Below are 18,716 nucleotides of genomic sequence, written 5' to 3' on the forward strand. Positions count from 1 at the left end.
ATATAGCTAATATTGTTACTTCGGTTTCACGTGGAGTCGGTGTATTATATAAGGTCAGATGGTTTATTCCTCGCCAAACATTATTTACTATATATAATTCTATCATACTGCCTTATATTTCATATTGTAATGTTGTATGGGCTTGTCAAAAAACAAAAATCAACTCTTTATTTCTTCTTCAGAAAAAAGTTGTTCGTATTTGTACAAACTCAGACTATCGAGCTCATTCAAACCCATTGTTCCACAAACTTAGAACCCTAACCATACATGACATTCATTACCTTCAAATTGCTCTTTTCATATACAGATTCCAAATCCGCGAACTTCCTGACAACCTTTTAAAAATGTTCCGTTTCAATACATCTATTCGTAATTACCCAACCCGAACCTCCACAAATATTCATTTAGAAAACCCAAGAACAGCTCTTGCCCATAGATCTATTCGACATACTGGCCCCGACATTTGTAATTCCCTTTCTATTTATATTCGTTCATGCCCAATAAAAAATTCCTTCAAGAGGCAAGTTAAAAATGTCCTTATTTCAAAATATGAAACGCAAGGCTGATAATAATGTCATGTATGTTTATTACCACTGCATGGTTACATAATGTACCACCACACATATAAAATTCATTTTTTTTTAATATTGTTTATATTTATTGTGCAAACAAAATACCTCACGAACGAGTCTTCGTTATCAAACATGTCTTGTTATGTAGTGTTAAAAATTCTCCTCATATTTCTCTCTTTCTATTCAGTTCTTTCTTTCCCACTCTGTTCTTTTCACCCCTCACTCTATCTCTCTTGCTCTTCTTTTTACTCTTTGTTGATGTTCGCATCATTAAATATATTATTTTAGCCAATGTATAATTATGTATCTTTGTATAATTATGTATCTTTGTATTCTTTTTTCTCATGGAACATCATTTTCAAGCTCTTAGAGCTTAAGATGCTCCATTCATGTATATAATTATGTACATAAAAATAAAAAAATGATTATACTAATATGAATATAATGTAATGTTTAAAATGATATATATATATATGAATACAATCAATCAATCAATCAATCAAATCAATCAAATCAATTTGAATATTGCAATCACTAATGCTATATCGAGATTCTCCCATTGGCAATGCGACAAGGATGTGTGATGTCGATGAACAACTTTCCCTTTGGTGGACTATAAAATACCCTCAAAATGTCTCTTTTTGCTTTTTATTATGATGATACAAACTCTCTATCCATGATGTATTCTTAAAAATATGTATTACATGCCCTCTTGTAGAAAGAACACAAGATCTATGGATAGATGTGATAAAAGAGGCAATTCAAGTGAAATATATATACTAAATTAATGGGGAGAGTTGTTCACAAGTGACATCACACATCTTCGTCTCATTGCCAATTTGCTATCTCCATAGCATTAGTGATCGCAATATTCAAATGCTCATAACTTTCTCATTATTTGTCCGATTTTTCTCAAACTTTTGTTGATCTGTTTCTTTGATTTTTCTGTTCTAACACAAGCTGTCTTGTTCCAATGGTTTCATTCTCCTTTAAAGGTCAAGTCCACCTCAGAAAAATGTTGATTTGAATCAATAGAGAAAAATCAGACAAGCACAATGCTGAAGATTTCATCAAAATCGGATGTAAAATAAGAAAGTTATGACATTTCAAAGTTTCGCTTATTTTTAACAAAATTGTTATATGAACGAGCCAGTTACATTCAAATGAGAGAGTTGATGATGTCATTCACTCACTATTTCTTTTGTTTTTTTTATTGTTTTAATTATACGATAATTCAATTTTTACGAATTTGACGATTAGGACCATCTTGCCTGAAGCACAAAATGTTAAAATAATGGAATTCCACGTGTTCAGGGAGGAATGAAACTTCATTTCACATGACAATGACGAGAAAATCAAAATATTTCATATTTCAAACAATAAAAAACAAAAGAAATAGTGAGTGAATGACATCATCGACTCTCTCATTTGGATGTAGCTGGCTCGTCCATATAACTGTCTTTGTGAAATGAAGCGAAATTTTGCAATGTCATAACTTTCTTATTTTACATCCGATTTTGATGAAATTTTCAGTGTTATGCTTGTTGAATTTTTCTCTTTTTATTCAAATCAAGTTTTTGTTGGGGTGGATCTGTCCTTTAATATTAGAATTTATTATTTTCTTTAGCTGCCCCATATCTCACGTATTATAAAATGCATAAGTTTCAATTTAATAATGGTTTACTTATTTTCATTTTCTTTTTACAAACGGGTATAACATGATTTATCTTTTAATATAATACTGAAGGTAAGAAGTAGTACATGTGGTACAGTAAAAACCATTTTCAATTGCCTGAGAATATGTCATTTCGTTGATTTTTTTAAAAATAAGATATGTCTGAAACATGGAGATACTAATAACTCAAACTAGTCATATATCTCTATGGGAGGAAAGCTGCTCCCACATGACGTCACAAATCAAATAATTAGAATTCTAATAATTTCTTTATCATTATCTATTGGATTTTTTTCTCAAAACTTCAGCAATAATTTTTAACATTTTTCTCTGCTCGAACAACCAAACACATATGATAAGCCAGCTTATATAGCCAAGTCGATGCCGCAGCAAAGGGGGAATATGTCAGGCATAAGTTTTTTTTATTGCAGATATAGGAGATACAAACTTACAAGTTAGGGCCTCATAGGAAATGTGCTATTTTGTCATGACAATCACTTTTGGCTGCCTTTGTGTGGACATATGATGAGCAGACACGTTGCTAAATTTTACGGGAGAAAGCAGAAGTAAAAGCGCAATATTTATTGAAATATGATTAACTTATACTTGATTGGCCGTAATTAATTAACTGTCATTCAGGGCCCGCCTAGGAACAATTTAATTTTGATAAGCATAAAGTGGTTTCACTACATAAATGAGGAGATTTTGGTCCAATATTTGACAAGCAAAAAACTTGAAAATTAAGGTTTTACGACAAATTAATGAAGGTCATTTGGGGAACCGTCATTTCTCCATATTTTGCCACACCTACCAGAATTCTAGGGGGTGCGGCTGCCTATGGTACCGGAGATCTAACGCATGCGCAACACTCCCCAGGAAAACCACCATCAGCACCTCCGCTTCACAGGCCCATGCACATAACATCACAGATATCTTCCATCAAAATCATTTAATTTATTGTAATGTTGAGGTGTGTGAAAATTTGTAAAATGTGTAAAAATTTGTAAAAACTTTTCAAATTCTGAGGGTTTTTCACATACAATATTTCACCCAATAAATAATCTTAGTCAGGACATAATATTATAGCATATAATAATGCTATGAGAGATGTTCAATATACATACCTTTTTATTAAACAAAATTAGAGATATTCACAAACATCTATTTTAAACCACAACCTCTTTTCAATTTTCCATGAATTCAAACTGGCGACATCACATGCAGGTCGCCGCCAAAGTGAATCTGTGTATGTTTGTACTTAGAAATTTGAATTAATCTTTACATAAATGAATATGCATTTTATTGTCACTCCTTGCTCCACACGTCGACCACCCATGCATGCACTTCCTATTATGTTTCCCTATACACGAGGGCTGCGGAACGGGGGGGGGGGCATTTGAGGGGCTTCAGTCCTCCATGCATGTAGGGATCCCCTACTTTTTGAATAAAAATGCACAAAACGTTAAAACAATACTAGCTGATTTAATGATCAGCCCAGCCCCCCTCTCCCTCTCTCCTCCCCCTCTGTCTGTCCCTTTCTATCTCCATCCCTCCCTCTCATTTCCCTTCTCTCTGCCCATTCATGCTTTTCCATTCTCCTCCTGCAAACAAATTACAATTGTCACTCACCATTATAGTAATACTCGTTGTTACCTAAATTACAGAACCAATTCTACTTTTTTTCGCGTGGCGTGGGGGGGGGGGCAAGTCATACAAGGTTTTGTTTTATTTTTTATTATATTTTTTCTTCTCCCATTTGGATGGCCCACAGTCGCTACATGCTATTCTTCCGAGGGGTACATGCAATTTTAAACATTTACAATAGTATAAACAAATATGTAAAAAGAAAAAAATCAACAAAAAAGTATTGATGGACATCATTTTTTTTTTCAATTTGTTTCCCCTCCACAGGGATTTTATTATTATTCAAACATAACAAGATATCTTTTCAATGACAAATCAAATTAATAACAACGAAATACAGTACAACAGTAATTGCAACAAATATATAAATTGAACTGTCAGGTTCACATAATAGTAAACAATTTAAGAAACAAGCGAGGAGTAAATGAACAACAATATTCATATGTATAATTGTACATGGAAAGGGAACTGAACAGATCACCTCATGTAAACATGGCACGTAATTGAAACCATTTCTTTGTAAACTTTACCATTTTACAATTTGACTCTGCGATATATTTTTCATTCTTGAAATAATTCTGAAGTGCAAATTTGATATTATCAAAAACAGGTAATTGATGTTTTACTCTGGAAGTGTAAATCATTAGCCGTATCACTATCAATAAACAATTTAATGCATGATTACTTGAACCTCTTAAGCCAAATAATTTTTCTTTATTAGAGAAAAATATTCTACATCATGCTCGTCCATTTGGACTTCCAATTATACCCTTAAGTATTTTGTCACGTTTTCTCCTCCTTAAATAATATCTCAAATACTATATTTTTCAGGATAGGGTGAAACAGTTAAACCTTCCACTTTTCCATGCACCATATTATACGCACTAGGCTCTTGAAAAGCATGCACCCCGACCCCCTGATTTTGACAATTCATTCCATTTTCCTATATTAAGCGCGTACATCACCCGATCGATTTTTTCCACCCGATTAATTTGTTCATCTATATTTCTAATTTATTCATCTTTTTCTTCACAATATTATCCCATTTTTCTTTTAAATACATTCACATTAGCTGCCAGCATATCATATTTAACCATCACATTGTCTGTCAAAAATATGACACAGTTTGGGTTACACGATATGACATAAAAGAAAAAAAAACATTTTCGAACAAACTAAACAAGGGCGGAATCCGAATATTTTGATGGGACAAATAAATTTGACGTCATATGCTAAAGGCGATTTCATGTTTTTTTCCTCGATTTATTGAAAATAGGGTATTATCAATTATACAAGGCACAGACTCCCAATTTTTATATAATATCTACATTTTCTCCTCTCGTTTTTTTATACTTGAAAATCAAAGTCACTACAAAAATAAGTGGAAAGCCTCTGGCAATCTCGCATGCATTACGCGATACAATAGAGCTGCAGTGCTAACTTTGAAACGACTATTGAACAATTATCCACAAAAACACCATTAACACTATTTTAATTGAAATGAACTTTGAAATGTAATTTGACCTTGATGATGCAAAACAAAAAGGAATATATCCTTAGATACTCATTTTATGAACATAAACTTTCGAAGTCATGATGGCAATTCAACAATACCCACAGCATGGCCAAAGTTCATTGACCTTGGTCATGTTACCTAAAACTCAGTCAGGATACTCTTATGTCTCAGTGTCATTATCTACAGTAGATCCATAAACTTTCAAGGTGATAGCAATGCAACATATACTCGATCCCAACATGACCAAAGTTCAATGACCCTATATTACCTTTGACCTATATCATGTGACCTGAAACTCGCACATGACATTCTGTATTACATGATTGCTCTTATTTCCAAGTTCCATGGACTATATCCACTGAAATTTTATGAAGACAATTCAACAAACCACTAACTCGGTCGATGACCTTCGACCTTGGTCATGTGACTTGAAACTCAGGCAGGAAGTTCATTAATACTTGATTACCCTTATGTACAAGTTTCATGAACTATATAAGTTCATATACAAAGTCTTGGAAATTTACGACATACGATTCGATGTCCTTCAAACAATTCTCTGGGCTTTAGCGACATTCGGACTCTTAACTTGGTTATTTTGTGCAATTCTCTTCCATTTCTTGAATCAGAGGTTTCAGTTGCCGCTCAAGTTAAAGATCTTATCACACCCGAGATGTCTTTTTCAATCCCGCAATTCAAGATTTAACCCACAGAATACCGGATCCTGTCATTCACACAAGGATTTTGTATAGAGATCATCCAGTTTCAGTAGGCAATGGTTAACAGAAAGAAAAAAAATGTTCAGTACAACGATGGGATGAAGGGGGCTTTGGCTTCGAATTGCATCACCAGTCCAGTACCTGCCATTTTCTTCTCGTACAGCTCGTCGAATTTTCTGTTTTGATCAGCAGTGAAGTAATTCTTCCAGTCTCCGATTATCCCTTTAAAACAAAAGAGGTACAAAAGGATATTTCGTGGAAATGTGTATTCTATCATTATCACCGGCAATAACACAAAGTTCCTTATCACCATCATTATCAGCATCACCACCACCACCACCATCATTATCATCATCACCACCACAACGTTCCTTATCACCATCATTATCAGCATCACCACCATCACCACCGTCATCATTATCAGCATCACCACACCACCATCATTATTAGCAACATCACCACCATCACCACCAACACCATCAGTATCATCATCACCACCACAACAGTCATTATCAGCATCACCACCACCACCATCATCATTATCACCACCACCATTATTATCAGCATCACCACACCACCATCATCATTATCAGCATCACCGCCATTAACACTACCATCACGTACCACCACCTGCGCCACCGTCACCCTCACCATCACCACCCACCATCACCATCATCGTCATCAGCATCACGACCACCACCATCACGTACCACCATCTGCACCACCATTCGCCTTCACCACCACCACCGTCATAGAATCATAAGCATCACCACCACCACATTCGTTACCACCATTACTATCATCACCATCATCATTATCATCATTATCATCATCACCACCATCACCACCACCACCAACATCAGTATCAGCATCACCACACCACCATCATCATTATCACCATCATCACCACCACCACCACCATCATCATCATCATCATCATCATCACCACCATCACCACCTTCACCATCATCATCATCATAATCATCACCATCACTATCATCACAACCATCATCAACATCATCATCATCATCACCACCACCACCATCATCAGCATCATCGTCGTCATCATCATTACCTTTCCTCATAAAAGATTGGTTATTTCCCCTACTTATGGCTGGTGAGATGATACTGTCAGGGTTTGAGGATGGGTTATTCTTCATGGCCTTGAACGTCGATGCTCTCGAGATTCGTTTGATGACGTCATCCGAAAGGGACTTCCCCATAAAATGGGCTATCTGCCTCACTGCAGTTGGCAAGTCCTGAAAAAATGTGGTATTAATTACAACCATTTACCTACTACGGCTTATAGGACATTCTATATTCCTTTACAATATACGGGGTGTCTAGTTGTTCGGACTCTCCCCTAGTTTTCCTTCAGAGGGTTGTGGGATCGAAATCCAGCCGTAGCGTTATTTACTTCAACAATGAATTTGCCCATAATATATGCGATCCACCTGTAGAAAATAGCTAATACGGGACAAGGACATTAATTAATTAAAATGCTTGTGAACCAGCCGGTGTAGCGGCGATGTGGTTCCACCGGCGGATACGGTATCCGCCGGCAGATATCGTTCTTTACTCGGATCCATATCTGCCAGGTTGACGCGGGTTAATTTTCTTATCATTCATTTTCCTATCAAAATAGATAAATGAAAGTGGTAGGTCCTTTATAATTTTGAAGGAAATAGACACCGTATGCATGCAGATCGAGAAACGATAGCAAGAACGATATCTGCCGAAGAGAAATTGGTTTTGAATCCGCCGAAGGCGGAACACGGTCCGTCGGCAGATAGTGTTCCTAGAACTGTATCTGCCTAGCACTGGATCCGCCGCTAGACCGGCAACTACAGCGTAGGTAATTATGACAATTATCGCCTTGAATTTCTCGGGCACTGTGCAGATCTTTGTATTGTTGCATTGTCATCATCATAGTCCCATCATAATTATAAGCAATAAAGCAACACAAAAATGTAAATGTTTTTATACTAACCTTGATCATATCTTCATACTTGAGAAACAATACATTAGGATGGTTTCTTCTCCTCCACCATGGTAACACGTTATCAAACCAAGAGCCTTGGGGAGCTGAAATAAAGGTTTTAAATGTATATTGTAATTGATCCTTATTACATTTCGAACTTGAAGATAATGGAAAATAAGTATTATATAAACGACCAATTTTACAGAGTCAGCCGCAGTAGCGTACCTAGGATTTTCCACAGGGGGGGGGGGCAAAACCGTCCGCCAAAAAAATGACAAGCAAAAAATAAAAATAAACAAAAACAAAACAAAAAAAGGTCTTCAATCACAAATAAAGGATATTTAACAGAAAAAAAAGTGACAAGCCAAAAAAAAGAGAAAAAAAGGTATTCAAGCTCGTCGGGGGGGGGGGGGCAAAAAAGGTGTTCCGTGCTCGTCAGGGGGCAGGGATACGTCCTTCGCATGGGTTGTGACTCGTCATGGGGGGACAGACTGCCCCCCGTAGGTACGCTAGTGGTCAGCCGACAAATTAATTACAAGCCGGGATGTTCTTAAATTGAGTATAGTCAGGACGATACACTTTTGTCTTGCTCATCAGAGGCAATGGTTATTAGTTTCATCTTCAGGCCAGAATAAAAGAGGATGTTATGTTTTGATATGAAATTTGAGATTGATTACGGCATGGAGATGACAAAGCTCGGAGAACAATCTGGCAGAAAATGAAATGAAATTTGACGACTCAGCCATCATGGTCAGGCGTGCATCAACGGGAGCACATGCACAGGAATAAATATGCGCCCTCTTTTTTCTGCTTATCTTATTAAGGGAAGGGGGGGGGGGTCAATCTATTCCCCCATTTAGAGAGACAGAGAGAAGTGTTAACTTTATTATTGTTTTTGATTTTGCCCATTTTCGGAGGCAATTGCGTTTTGACAGCGAGATTCATTTTTACAAAAAAAAATAAAAAATCTAAAGGACTTGTCTCCCCACCCACCCCCCTCTCTCTCTCCCTCTCTCTGTCAACGCCCCGTCATTTATAAAAAAAAAAAAAACTTAATCTGCTCCTGATTATAACTTACTTCTGCCTGCGAGATATTCTTCAAAGAAAACATCCCAGGATTCGTAGGAAGGCATCGGACCAACATAGTGACAGAAATGGTATAATGAAACAGCCGTATCCTTGGGGTTCCGAGCTACGTAGAGCACCTAAAATCAAATCCGTAAAAAGAACTAAATCACAAGGTAATTATCAATCTATGATTAATATCATATCACAAAAGTTATGATAGAAACATTTTGTTTGATATGTTATGATTCCAGTTTCAATTTCATCTGTAAGCCAGTAATTATTCTAATCAACGGGCAAAAATTTTCTGAATTTCAATAGCAACTAGACAAATCAATCATTAAAAAGTTCATTAAAACGCTCATAGCGTTTCATTCCATATTTATGAATAAGCACCATACCATTGCCATGAAGAATTTGTGCGATATTTTTAAATCAATTTGTTCAGATATCTATTTCATATGAGAAAAAAATAATAAAAATAAATTACAGTTAACCCCTTTCAAGGTACATGTAGTTGTATCTTTTCCAACCAATGTATACGGGAGCATTGCTGTCTTGCAGCTCCGAAGACAATGAAACAAAATCAAACCAACCCAATCAAATAACACTTCTGTGAGGGCGAAAACACTACCACATTTCGGTTTATTTCTTTTATGACATTATCCAAATGAAATAACGAAGGTTCTGTTTAACCTTGTGTTTAACATCCTGTGTCGATGTGCACGAAATTATTTCTTGAAGGCATGCCTATGATATTGTTTTGTATTAGCTTTGATATAATTATCAAGCATTATCCGGGCATTATGGAGGAAGGGACCAGTTGCCCCCCCCCCCCCCCTAGAAAAGGACAAAAATACATATTTACTTGAAAATTCACAAAATTCACCAAAAGAGTGCATAAAATCCTTCATTTCAATTTAAAAAAAATGCAAAAAAGCTTAGTCGCTTCGCTCCATCACATTCGATTTTGTACGCATCCTACCCCCCCCCCCCAACAAAAAAATCTACATACGGCCATGCGGGCACATGCTCGATTTGTCTACTTGGTTAATTTCTGCCGTTGCCCTATCCGTGTAAGAGGTGTTCAAGTCCCGTTTCGTGAAGCCTCTTGTAAAATGGGGTACCCACCTTGGCTTTGGGGTCGTCGGTGCTTATATCTAGTGGCAAGAAGGGCGGGTGGCAGTGAGACTTAAGTATCCTCGGTGATTTCAATCGTTCAGCACGGTCGATCTGTAATGCCGATGTCTGTAGAGGAGGATAGCATCACCGTGATTACAAGGTGGTTTTGAGATTGAGATTGGGGATTTGAGATTTAGTAATAATTTGTCTGCCCACAGAATACAAAGTATCATAGTCAAAATATTACAAAGGTTTCAACAATAATACATACAACAGATCAAAGGATAGATGGGGACTGAGATAAACCTATTTGACTTAGGCTGATAAGTAATGAAAATAGTCATAGAGCGGAGGCCTGGTCGGGGCTTGCCAAAAAAAATCATACTTGTATGCAGGGGCCAGGTGCCGATTTTTTTTTTAAATGCCAACCAAAAAAAGGCGATTTCAGTCGAAAATATAGATGACTTAGATCAAATTTCTGTACATTTTACTAGGTCAACCTGATTTCCAAGGGATGCTGCCTATAATATATAACATACGGAGCACCCTTAGAAAAAAAATCTTGGTGGTGCTTCAGAGGGCAGTGCTTGTATGAGAAGCAAGCCCCTTGTGACTTAATTCTGAATTTCAGTATGAAAGAAATCATTGTACAATGACAGAGATGGGAAGAAACCAATTTAATATATAAAAGCACCATACAAAATATCTTATGTTGGATCAAATGATTAACAAAAATTTCATTAAAAAAAGCTTTGTGTTTGTTTAAACGAAAATCCTGGACTGGAGGGTTATATTTCATATTATTCATTCATTCATATCAAGAGAATTTTTGAATGAAGATTTTCTTTGAAATCAAATAGATTTCTAAAAGGAAGCTGAAATAACAGTTTTCTTTCAGCAAAAAATTAAGGATATAAACATAACTTCTCGAGAAAGGGAAGGTTAATTGGGCCAAGGATACTTCCCCCAAGTGTGCCCCCTTCTAAAAAAATACAAATACGCAAATGTACTTACGGATGGGTTTGCGAGGTCTTTTACGTGTTCAAGAAATGGGATCAGTTTCAAGACATGTTTTCCTTCTAGTTTGTTCAAATTTCCATTAAATCTTATCAGCATCATCAGATGCTCGGCCCAGGTTGTTCCTGTTGATAAATGAAATAAATAGACATTTGCTATAGAAAACATGATAATAACCACATTCGTTTTCTAGAGCGTTTTCTGTGGCAAACAGATGGTCCGTTGCAGAAAGAGTTGCGTTTAAGTGCAAGTCAAAAAATCAATCGCAAGTCCCAAACGCGCGCTGTTAATTGGTTGAAAAACAAGTTGTGCATGACTTTTAGAGTTGCGATTGATTGCAACTCTTTCTGTAACGGATGATGGTCTTGGGGGCATGGGCCCTCAGAAATTACACGATAAAGAAAAAGGATGTAGCATTTAAATATTATACGATTTTCTGAATATTATGTAAAGGTTTATCACGAGGTTTTGTATTAAAGCGATCATTTTTTAACAAGCTTGCTCTGCTCGCTCGCTGATTTTTAGAGATCCCCTTTATGCCATGTCTTGTCCCCTCGAAATTGATGCTTCTTTTATACGCCACTGCGCTCAAGAGAAATCAAAAGTTGTTTCACAGAGTTTGGCATATAAAGATTAACAGCATAATAAAGAGTGGAAGGTGCTTTCGAGTTGATAATTAAATAAAATATTGTTTAAACAGAAGAGTCTTGAAATAATGTTTCTTGAACACTTCCAAAAACAGAGTGAAATCTAGTAAGATGTAAAAAAGGGAATATTTTAGCGGTGAAGGAATTATTTTGTACTTTTTAAATCACACATTTTTGCTTAAAGGTATTGTTTAACTTTGTGAGCAGCCGATTTAAAAATTTCTCAAACCATGATGAAACATGTGTACAAGTGCATGTATTAGAACTAATAAACCCTGAAAACAACCATTATTGAGAATGAAAAGCTAAAACTACAAGGCAAACCCCGATTTTGTAAATAGGCGTCTTATAGACACCTAAATAGTACACATAAGTGTATGGGATGAAATTAAGATGGTGTTTCTGGTCACTCTATATTTCAATTTTTGAAGCACTTAATCATTTTCGAACGTAATTTTTTCTGGGCTTCATTTTTGTAACATATCACAGACACAGGTGACAAGTGTGATCTTCTAGCTCAGATTTTTAAAAGTCAATCAAATGTTAACCAATCACTTTAACATCTTTTGAGGTATATAACAAAGTAATGTAGATCTCACTTAATGCTAAACAAATAAAACGATCGAGTGGGTAGTTTCGTGTGATAAACCATGGGCTGTGCCTGCGACACGGGATCAGGAGGTATATAGCCAATATAGGCCCTACCCCCCATCATCAATTAGAGAAGAAAAAAAGAGGACAAAGACATTAAAAGGTAAAGAGAGAGAGAGAGAGAAAAAAAGAAAAGACAATTGTTTTAAAACGGTGGTCTGTGTCTGGTATAACTTTATAATCACTGTAAACTAATTGAGAAAGAGCTAATGTAATACTGTATGAAGGTTGTCTCGCCCCCCCCCCCCCCCCCCGCCAATCAAAATAACCCTGAGTCCTCCTATCGTAGAGAATGCATTGATTTGCCCCAAACAGTCAGATGACAAAATAAATTGCTTGGTGAAATGTTTTATGACTCCATAATCGACAGGGTAGCATACGTGTATCGGGATAGTCAGTAATTGAAATATGATTTTGAAAGTAGGCCCTACCTGATTTGGGATACGTCACGACAAACAGGTCATCGGGTCGGACAGCGAAGTTCCTCAGTCGTTTGAGGGCCCTCAGAGGCATGATGTTTGGTACGATGACGCCTTCATGCTCGTAACATGTCTCTGCGACGCAGGCAGGAACCTTGGCAGAAAATCCAGCATTCATTGCTCCAATCTTCTAACTTATCTACAAAATAAATAAATTAAAAATGCAACATGAAACCTTCTTTTCGTCTAAGAGCCTTGTATCAGAGGCACGACGTTTTGTACGATGACTCCCCCATGCTCGTGACATGTCATCACGACGCAAAACGGGACTTTGACAGAAAATTAATCACTCATTGCTCTTCTTTTTACTATCCATTATAGTATAATAAATTGCAAAGACGTCAAGCAAAATAAAGATTATTATCAATCTTTTATAAACGCAAAAAATGCTACAAATACTACCGAAAAAATACCATAAACAGATAACAATAAAAATGCATCTGAAAAAATACTTTAATTGGTCAACTCATCTACCCTTTCGTCATTTTATCTTTAAGAGGCTCCGTTAAAGTTCAAGAAGTACATGCGAACGAAATATCAAAGTCAATGCAAGCTCAAAGGGCATAAGACCGATTTACACGAAATTTATCTCGCGGTTTTTTTTAATAATAATAATCATCATCATCATCATAACTTAGTCTTATAGCGCTTTTCGTGAGATCCATATCAAAGCGCTCTAAAATGTTGAGAAAATTTGAAATACAATAACAAAATTTAGAAATTATATAATAAAAGTTTTAAATATCAAGGTCACTGTTGGATATGCTTTGTTTCATGAGGTTAGTCATTGCTTAATGTTTCATAATGCACCATTTGCACTACCCCCCCCCCACACACACACCTTTACACCATACCCCTAAACACTGGATTAGTCAACTTCTTTGGATAACATGAGCGAGATTTTTTTTCTGGGGGGGGATAGGCTTAATCATTTTTCGGTAATTTCGATAGGGTAATATTTTGAAAAAACAGTAATACCTGCGGCTGAAGAGGGCCATGAAGTCCACGAATGGATAATAAATAAATGGAAAAATAAATAAATAAATGAATATATAGACATGTAGATAGAGGATTGGCTGACATACGTGGAAGTTACAAGGGGGGGGGGGTGGGTTCTCAAACAATAATATTGTAAATATGCCTCACAGTATAGACCTATTAATGATTAATCATCAAAGTACTCTGAACCCGTGAAGCAGTTTGTAAAGTGGACATGTCACATCTATCTATAAACAAACAGTATTAGGACCCATGATTAGGACTAAAACACTAAAATATATGCACTATAAATTCCAAGGATTCAAAATGAATCCAGATCGACTGTGAATAGTGACCAGCCGAATATTAGATTTACATTTGAACCTCGTTGATTTAAATATAAATCTAAAATAATTGAATTCAAATCTTTTCAGATTTAAAAGTTAATCTTTAAGATTTGAAATAAATTCAAGATTCGGCTGGTCACTATTCACAGTCGATCTGGATTTATTTCAAATCCTTGGAATTAAAGAGTGTGGCGATCCGAAATTAAAGATACTGCGAATTACAAAAAAAAGCTTCATCTTAATCCATAACTAATTCATTAATTTGGGGAATTTCCACATGTTTTGTGTTCTTTTCTGTTTTCGGGTACATAAAATCTATTTATGCCTACATGAAAAGTAAAAGATGATTGGACGTTGATTTGCTATCATTTCGGATCAATTTTCATCATTTTCCTGTAGAAATCATTTTTTTTTACTATAAGGATGAGCTACAAAATAAACGATGTTTGATATAATAATAAGAAGCCAGTTTTTAGTTCCTTCCTGCGCTTGATCAAATGATTCTGCGCATGATCAGAGGAAGGTCATTCGTACCAAAGTGACCTGGTGGTTTAAAATCTAATGAGATAAGCACCAACTTTGATGTCTTGATTATTCATATATTCTTTCGGATTGTGTTTTTCATTTACGTCCAAAAAAATAACAATTCAACAAATACCTTCATAAAGTGTTCATTGGTGTGCTATTCTAGCTACTATTCAATTTCTTCATCCTGCTATGTAAGGCAAGCTTTCGTAACATCTTGCTTTGAAATCTGCCCATCATAATGAAAAGAAATGAAAGGTCATTGCCCAAATTTGTACATGAAGTAACTACGAACTGTTACTGGTCAATAATAATCCGCTTTTATACGACGTGTCTAAACGCTTTACAGATTATATTGTTATCACGGTAGGGGTATCGGATTCAATCAGACATTTCCGCACTCAATTTGTATGCACATCCTCCACTCCCTGGTGGGTGTTTCATAAAGCTGTTTGTAAGTTAAGAACGACTGGGATTTATTTTAAAATTGAGCAACCGTTGGAAAAAATATGGAAAAGGAATTTTTTGTAAAGGACTATTAAGATAAACAACCGCAATGTGGGATTGATTCGAAATCGCATCTTTTTGTAAGACATGTCCCAGATAGAAGATTGACGAGTCTTTGGGATCGTTGAAGCAATCGACGGGTTTTCCTCTATAAAGAATAAAGGTTTTTGTGCTGCTTTTTACTTCATGGTTGACATGGTTGAAGTACCCAATACAAAAGAGCTACACAATTGAGTCAAGAAAAGTAGACTATAGTGTAATAGAGACTTTAGTAGACTATATGAAGGCTTAAATAGTCAAAGTTGACGGAAAAGCGGGTAACAAAATGAAAAGGTTGGCTTATACAGGGGATACAGATTCTTCCTACCTATAGCCTGGAATACATGTAGGCTTGTGCCCAACAACTAAGTCACAATCATGTTCACTGACGCCTCATTGTACATGCTGTACCAGGGGAGTGTTTCATGAAACATATAGTATGTGCTTTTAACTGACTATTGTTATAAGCCACTGAAATCCTCGCATCTGATTGACTCAGAACAAATTAGTCAGTGAAAAATCACTGACAAGGTACCTCATGAAAGAAACTTGTCCAGATAGATTCTACGTCAGAGCGTTTAACCTTCCGCGGCCGAAGGAAAATAAGGATAAAATCAATGTCAACATGGTCAATGGGTTGAATAAATAACAATGTATGACATGACGTTATAAATCTTGTCTTGTCTTTCCGTTAATGCCCACAATCATTATATTGATTTTTATGGCATATGAACGTCAGGATTGACTTGACTTACCAGGACCGGCAGGTGCAATACACCGGGTGAACACCCTACTCTTTGACGAATAGTGTATTGGTTTTAACGTGCATAGGTTGTGACTCTCCTATACATGGGACCAACATTTGCGTCCTTTCCGATGGACGGAGTGTTTTCCAACTACATTCACACCTGCACTGAATACAGCAGTGAGGCACGATAACACACAACGCTATAGGATCAGATTTTTTGTTAGACGCGTTTCGGCATGAGCGGGACTCGAACCCCTCACGATGAGATCTACGATCTTATCCGAAACATGCGCTCTAACCGACTGAGCTACGCTGCCTACGATATACGTTAGAATGTATGTTTATCATTCGTGCGTATGCGAGGTAAGAATGGGTAAGCTATATATTTTCTAGAACACATTTTAATGAGAGCTAGAAATCACTTACCACATGATAACGGTGAATACGCTCGATACTTTTAGTTCTCAATACAAGTACAGTGAAGATTTCCCTCAAAAGTGGCTAAATCGTGTATTTATATCGCAACTGTTTTGGTCGCGCTTGGTCGAGACAACAAGGGAAGCAAAATCAATTATTAACACGGATCAACGCATCAAAACGAACAGATCGTGGTCTTTGCACTGCTCTATATTTTATGCAGAGGGATTCATCTGGTCTATCTATCGGTCGAGGGCTGGGTACATGGCCCTGCATGGGAAGAAGCGGGGTTGCTGAAGCACCCCCCCGCCCGTTATTCTAGGGGTGCTGCGTATGTTATTCACCCCCATAATATGCCAGAATATATAGTTTGCCCCCAAATCACATTCATTTTGGAGCGACCCCTCCCTTTTTATTGGGAGTGGGGGCTTGTCAAAAAGTGATCGTTTTTTTCTCTCGATCGTTTTGAAACATTTTGTTTCTTGTGTGACAATAAATAATTACTGTATAAGAATAAAAAAACACGCGTACCACTTTTAATACATATTTGTTTTATTTTTTTTCAAAAATCAATAACAGAAAAAACAAATCAGGTATACAAAATATGATTAACACGGCAACAGGCACAAACAATGACACGGTTTCATTTTAAATGAACATGAATGGTTGTTTTAAAATAATCAGAGTACGAATAGAATTGCAAACTGTAAATTATCTATGTTAAAACAAACTACCACAGCAAAGGTGTAGAAAAATGAAATACTGATCACTGTGTATTGAATACGTAATTCTAATCATTTTCATTATTTTGTCTGTGATATTAAAGGAAACCAAAACCCAAGAAGAGAAGCAATCTTATTGGAAAAAGTAAAATGAGAGGAACAATTTAAAAAAGTTTCATCAAAATCGGTTATAAAATAAGCAAGTTATGGCTGATTAAAAAGTCTTGTTGTACTCAGTATGTGGATCCTCAAATTGGCAAACATGCTTAAAAATGGCTGATTTTGTGGACAACTCTCCATTTGTTTTGTACACATATTTTCAGATTTTCCCCTTTGTTTTATATATGTCACATTTTCTCCTCCTGACCTTGACATATATGGTGTGAATTATATTTTCCAACGACATATGTTGTGCTCAGAAGGAGGCAAGATGCGATTTGAAAGATAATAAGGAAAATCTGAAAATTTGTGTACAAAACAAATGGAGAGTTGTCCACAAAATCAGCCATTTTGAAGCACGTTTGCCAATTTGAGGATGCCCATAGAAAGTAAAACAAGAGTTTTCAAACTCCCATAACTTGCTTATTTCATAACCGATTTTGATGAAACTTTTTTTTAATTGTTCATCTCATTTTACTCTTTCCAATAAGATTACTTCTCTTCTTGGGTTTTGGTTTCCTTTAAAGTGCGTCCGCTTTCCGATCGTCACTCCGAAAAAATCCTTAAAATGTAAGTCGTACTTATTTTGGTTTATTTCCAATTCGTCTAATGCCAATTCGTCCAATTGCCAAATCGTCTATCATCACTTGGTCTACCATCAGTTCGTCCACTTACCACATGGTCTAATTGCCATTTAGTCTAATGCCATTCCGTCTAATAACCAGTTGGTACAATAACCATGAGTCCATATACCATTTGGTCTAATTGGATTAAATTGTGTAAAATGAATGAAAAAGGATATTAGACCAACTGGTTATGAGACGAAATGAAGATTAGACGAAGTGATGATTGGACAAAAATGGTTGTCAAACGAAATATTGATGGACAGAATGACAACCGAGTCTAAATGGAATTAGACCATATGGTGAGTGGACGAGTTGGCAGTAGACGAATTTGCAATTCACCCTTATTTTGGGCTATTATTTTTTTCCTTCCAGCTTCTAGCTGCCTAACACTGTTTAGTGTATTTCTTTCCTTGTTGACATAAATACATGCAGCCATGCAGGTATTCGTTACTGAGGCACGGAAAACTTGACATAACAAAACATCTGATTTGGTTGAAGAAAGATTATGGTCCACTTTGAAAGCCGATGTATGAATATGAAGTTCAAGTGATTGAAAATTACAT

The 18,716-nt window shown here is 36.3% G+C and overlaps 1 protein-coding gene across 2 annotated transcripts; it reads right to left on the reverse strand.

Annotated features, from left to right (window-relative positions):
- Nucleotides 1-4,444: 4,444 nt before the first annotated feature.
- LOC121426775 (sulfotransferase 1C2A-like) lies at nt 4,445-16,858 on the reverse strand. Of its 2 annotated transcripts, none has more exons than XM_041623173.1 (8): nt 16,656-16,858; nt 13,038-13,219; nt 11,306-11,433; nt 10,301-10,417; nt 9,183-9,309; nt 8,114-8,208; nt 7,199-7,382; nt 4,445-6,345 (listed from the first exon to the last, which is right to left on the reverse strand). In XM_041623173.1, exons 2-8 carry the CDS (start codon nt 13,201-13,203, stop codon nt 6,206-6,208), a joined length of 957 nt encoding a protein of 318 aa, XP_041479107.1. In that variant the 5' UTR covers nt 13,204-13,219; nt 16,656-16,858; the 3' UTR covers nt 4,445-6,205. The 2 variants fall into 2 exon arrangements, with proteins under 2 accessions (XP_041479107.1, XP_041479106.1); XM_041623172.1 differs by having other exon boundaries at nt 13,038-13,224; nt 16,656-16,857.
- Nucleotides 16,859-18,716: the final 1,858 nt, after the last annotated feature.

This window comes from Lytechinus variegatus, chromosome 13 (genome assembly GCF_018143015.1).
Source record: "Lytechinus variegatus isolate NC3 chromosome 13, Lvar_3.0, whole genome shotgun sequence".
In the NCBI taxonomy this organism is placed as follows: Eukaryota; Metazoa; Echinodermata; class Echinoidea; order Temnopleuroida; family Toxopneustidae; genus Lytechinus; species Lytechinus variegatus.

Bases quoted from the DNA above. Each gene is read 5' to 3' on its own strand.
- LOC121426775 (XM_041623173.1), bottom strand. From the start codon at position 13,203: ATGAATGCTGGATTTTCTGCCAAGGTTCCTGCCTGCGTCGCAGAGACA. The intron at 11,434-13,037 runs GTAGGGCCTACT...ATTTATCAACAG, and splicing joins CGTGACGTATCCCAAATCAG to GAACAACCTGGGCCGAGCAT. The intron at 10,418-11,305 runs GTAAGTACATTT...CCTCCTCTACAG, and splicing joins AAGACCTCGCAAACCCATCC to ACATCGGCATTACAGATCGA.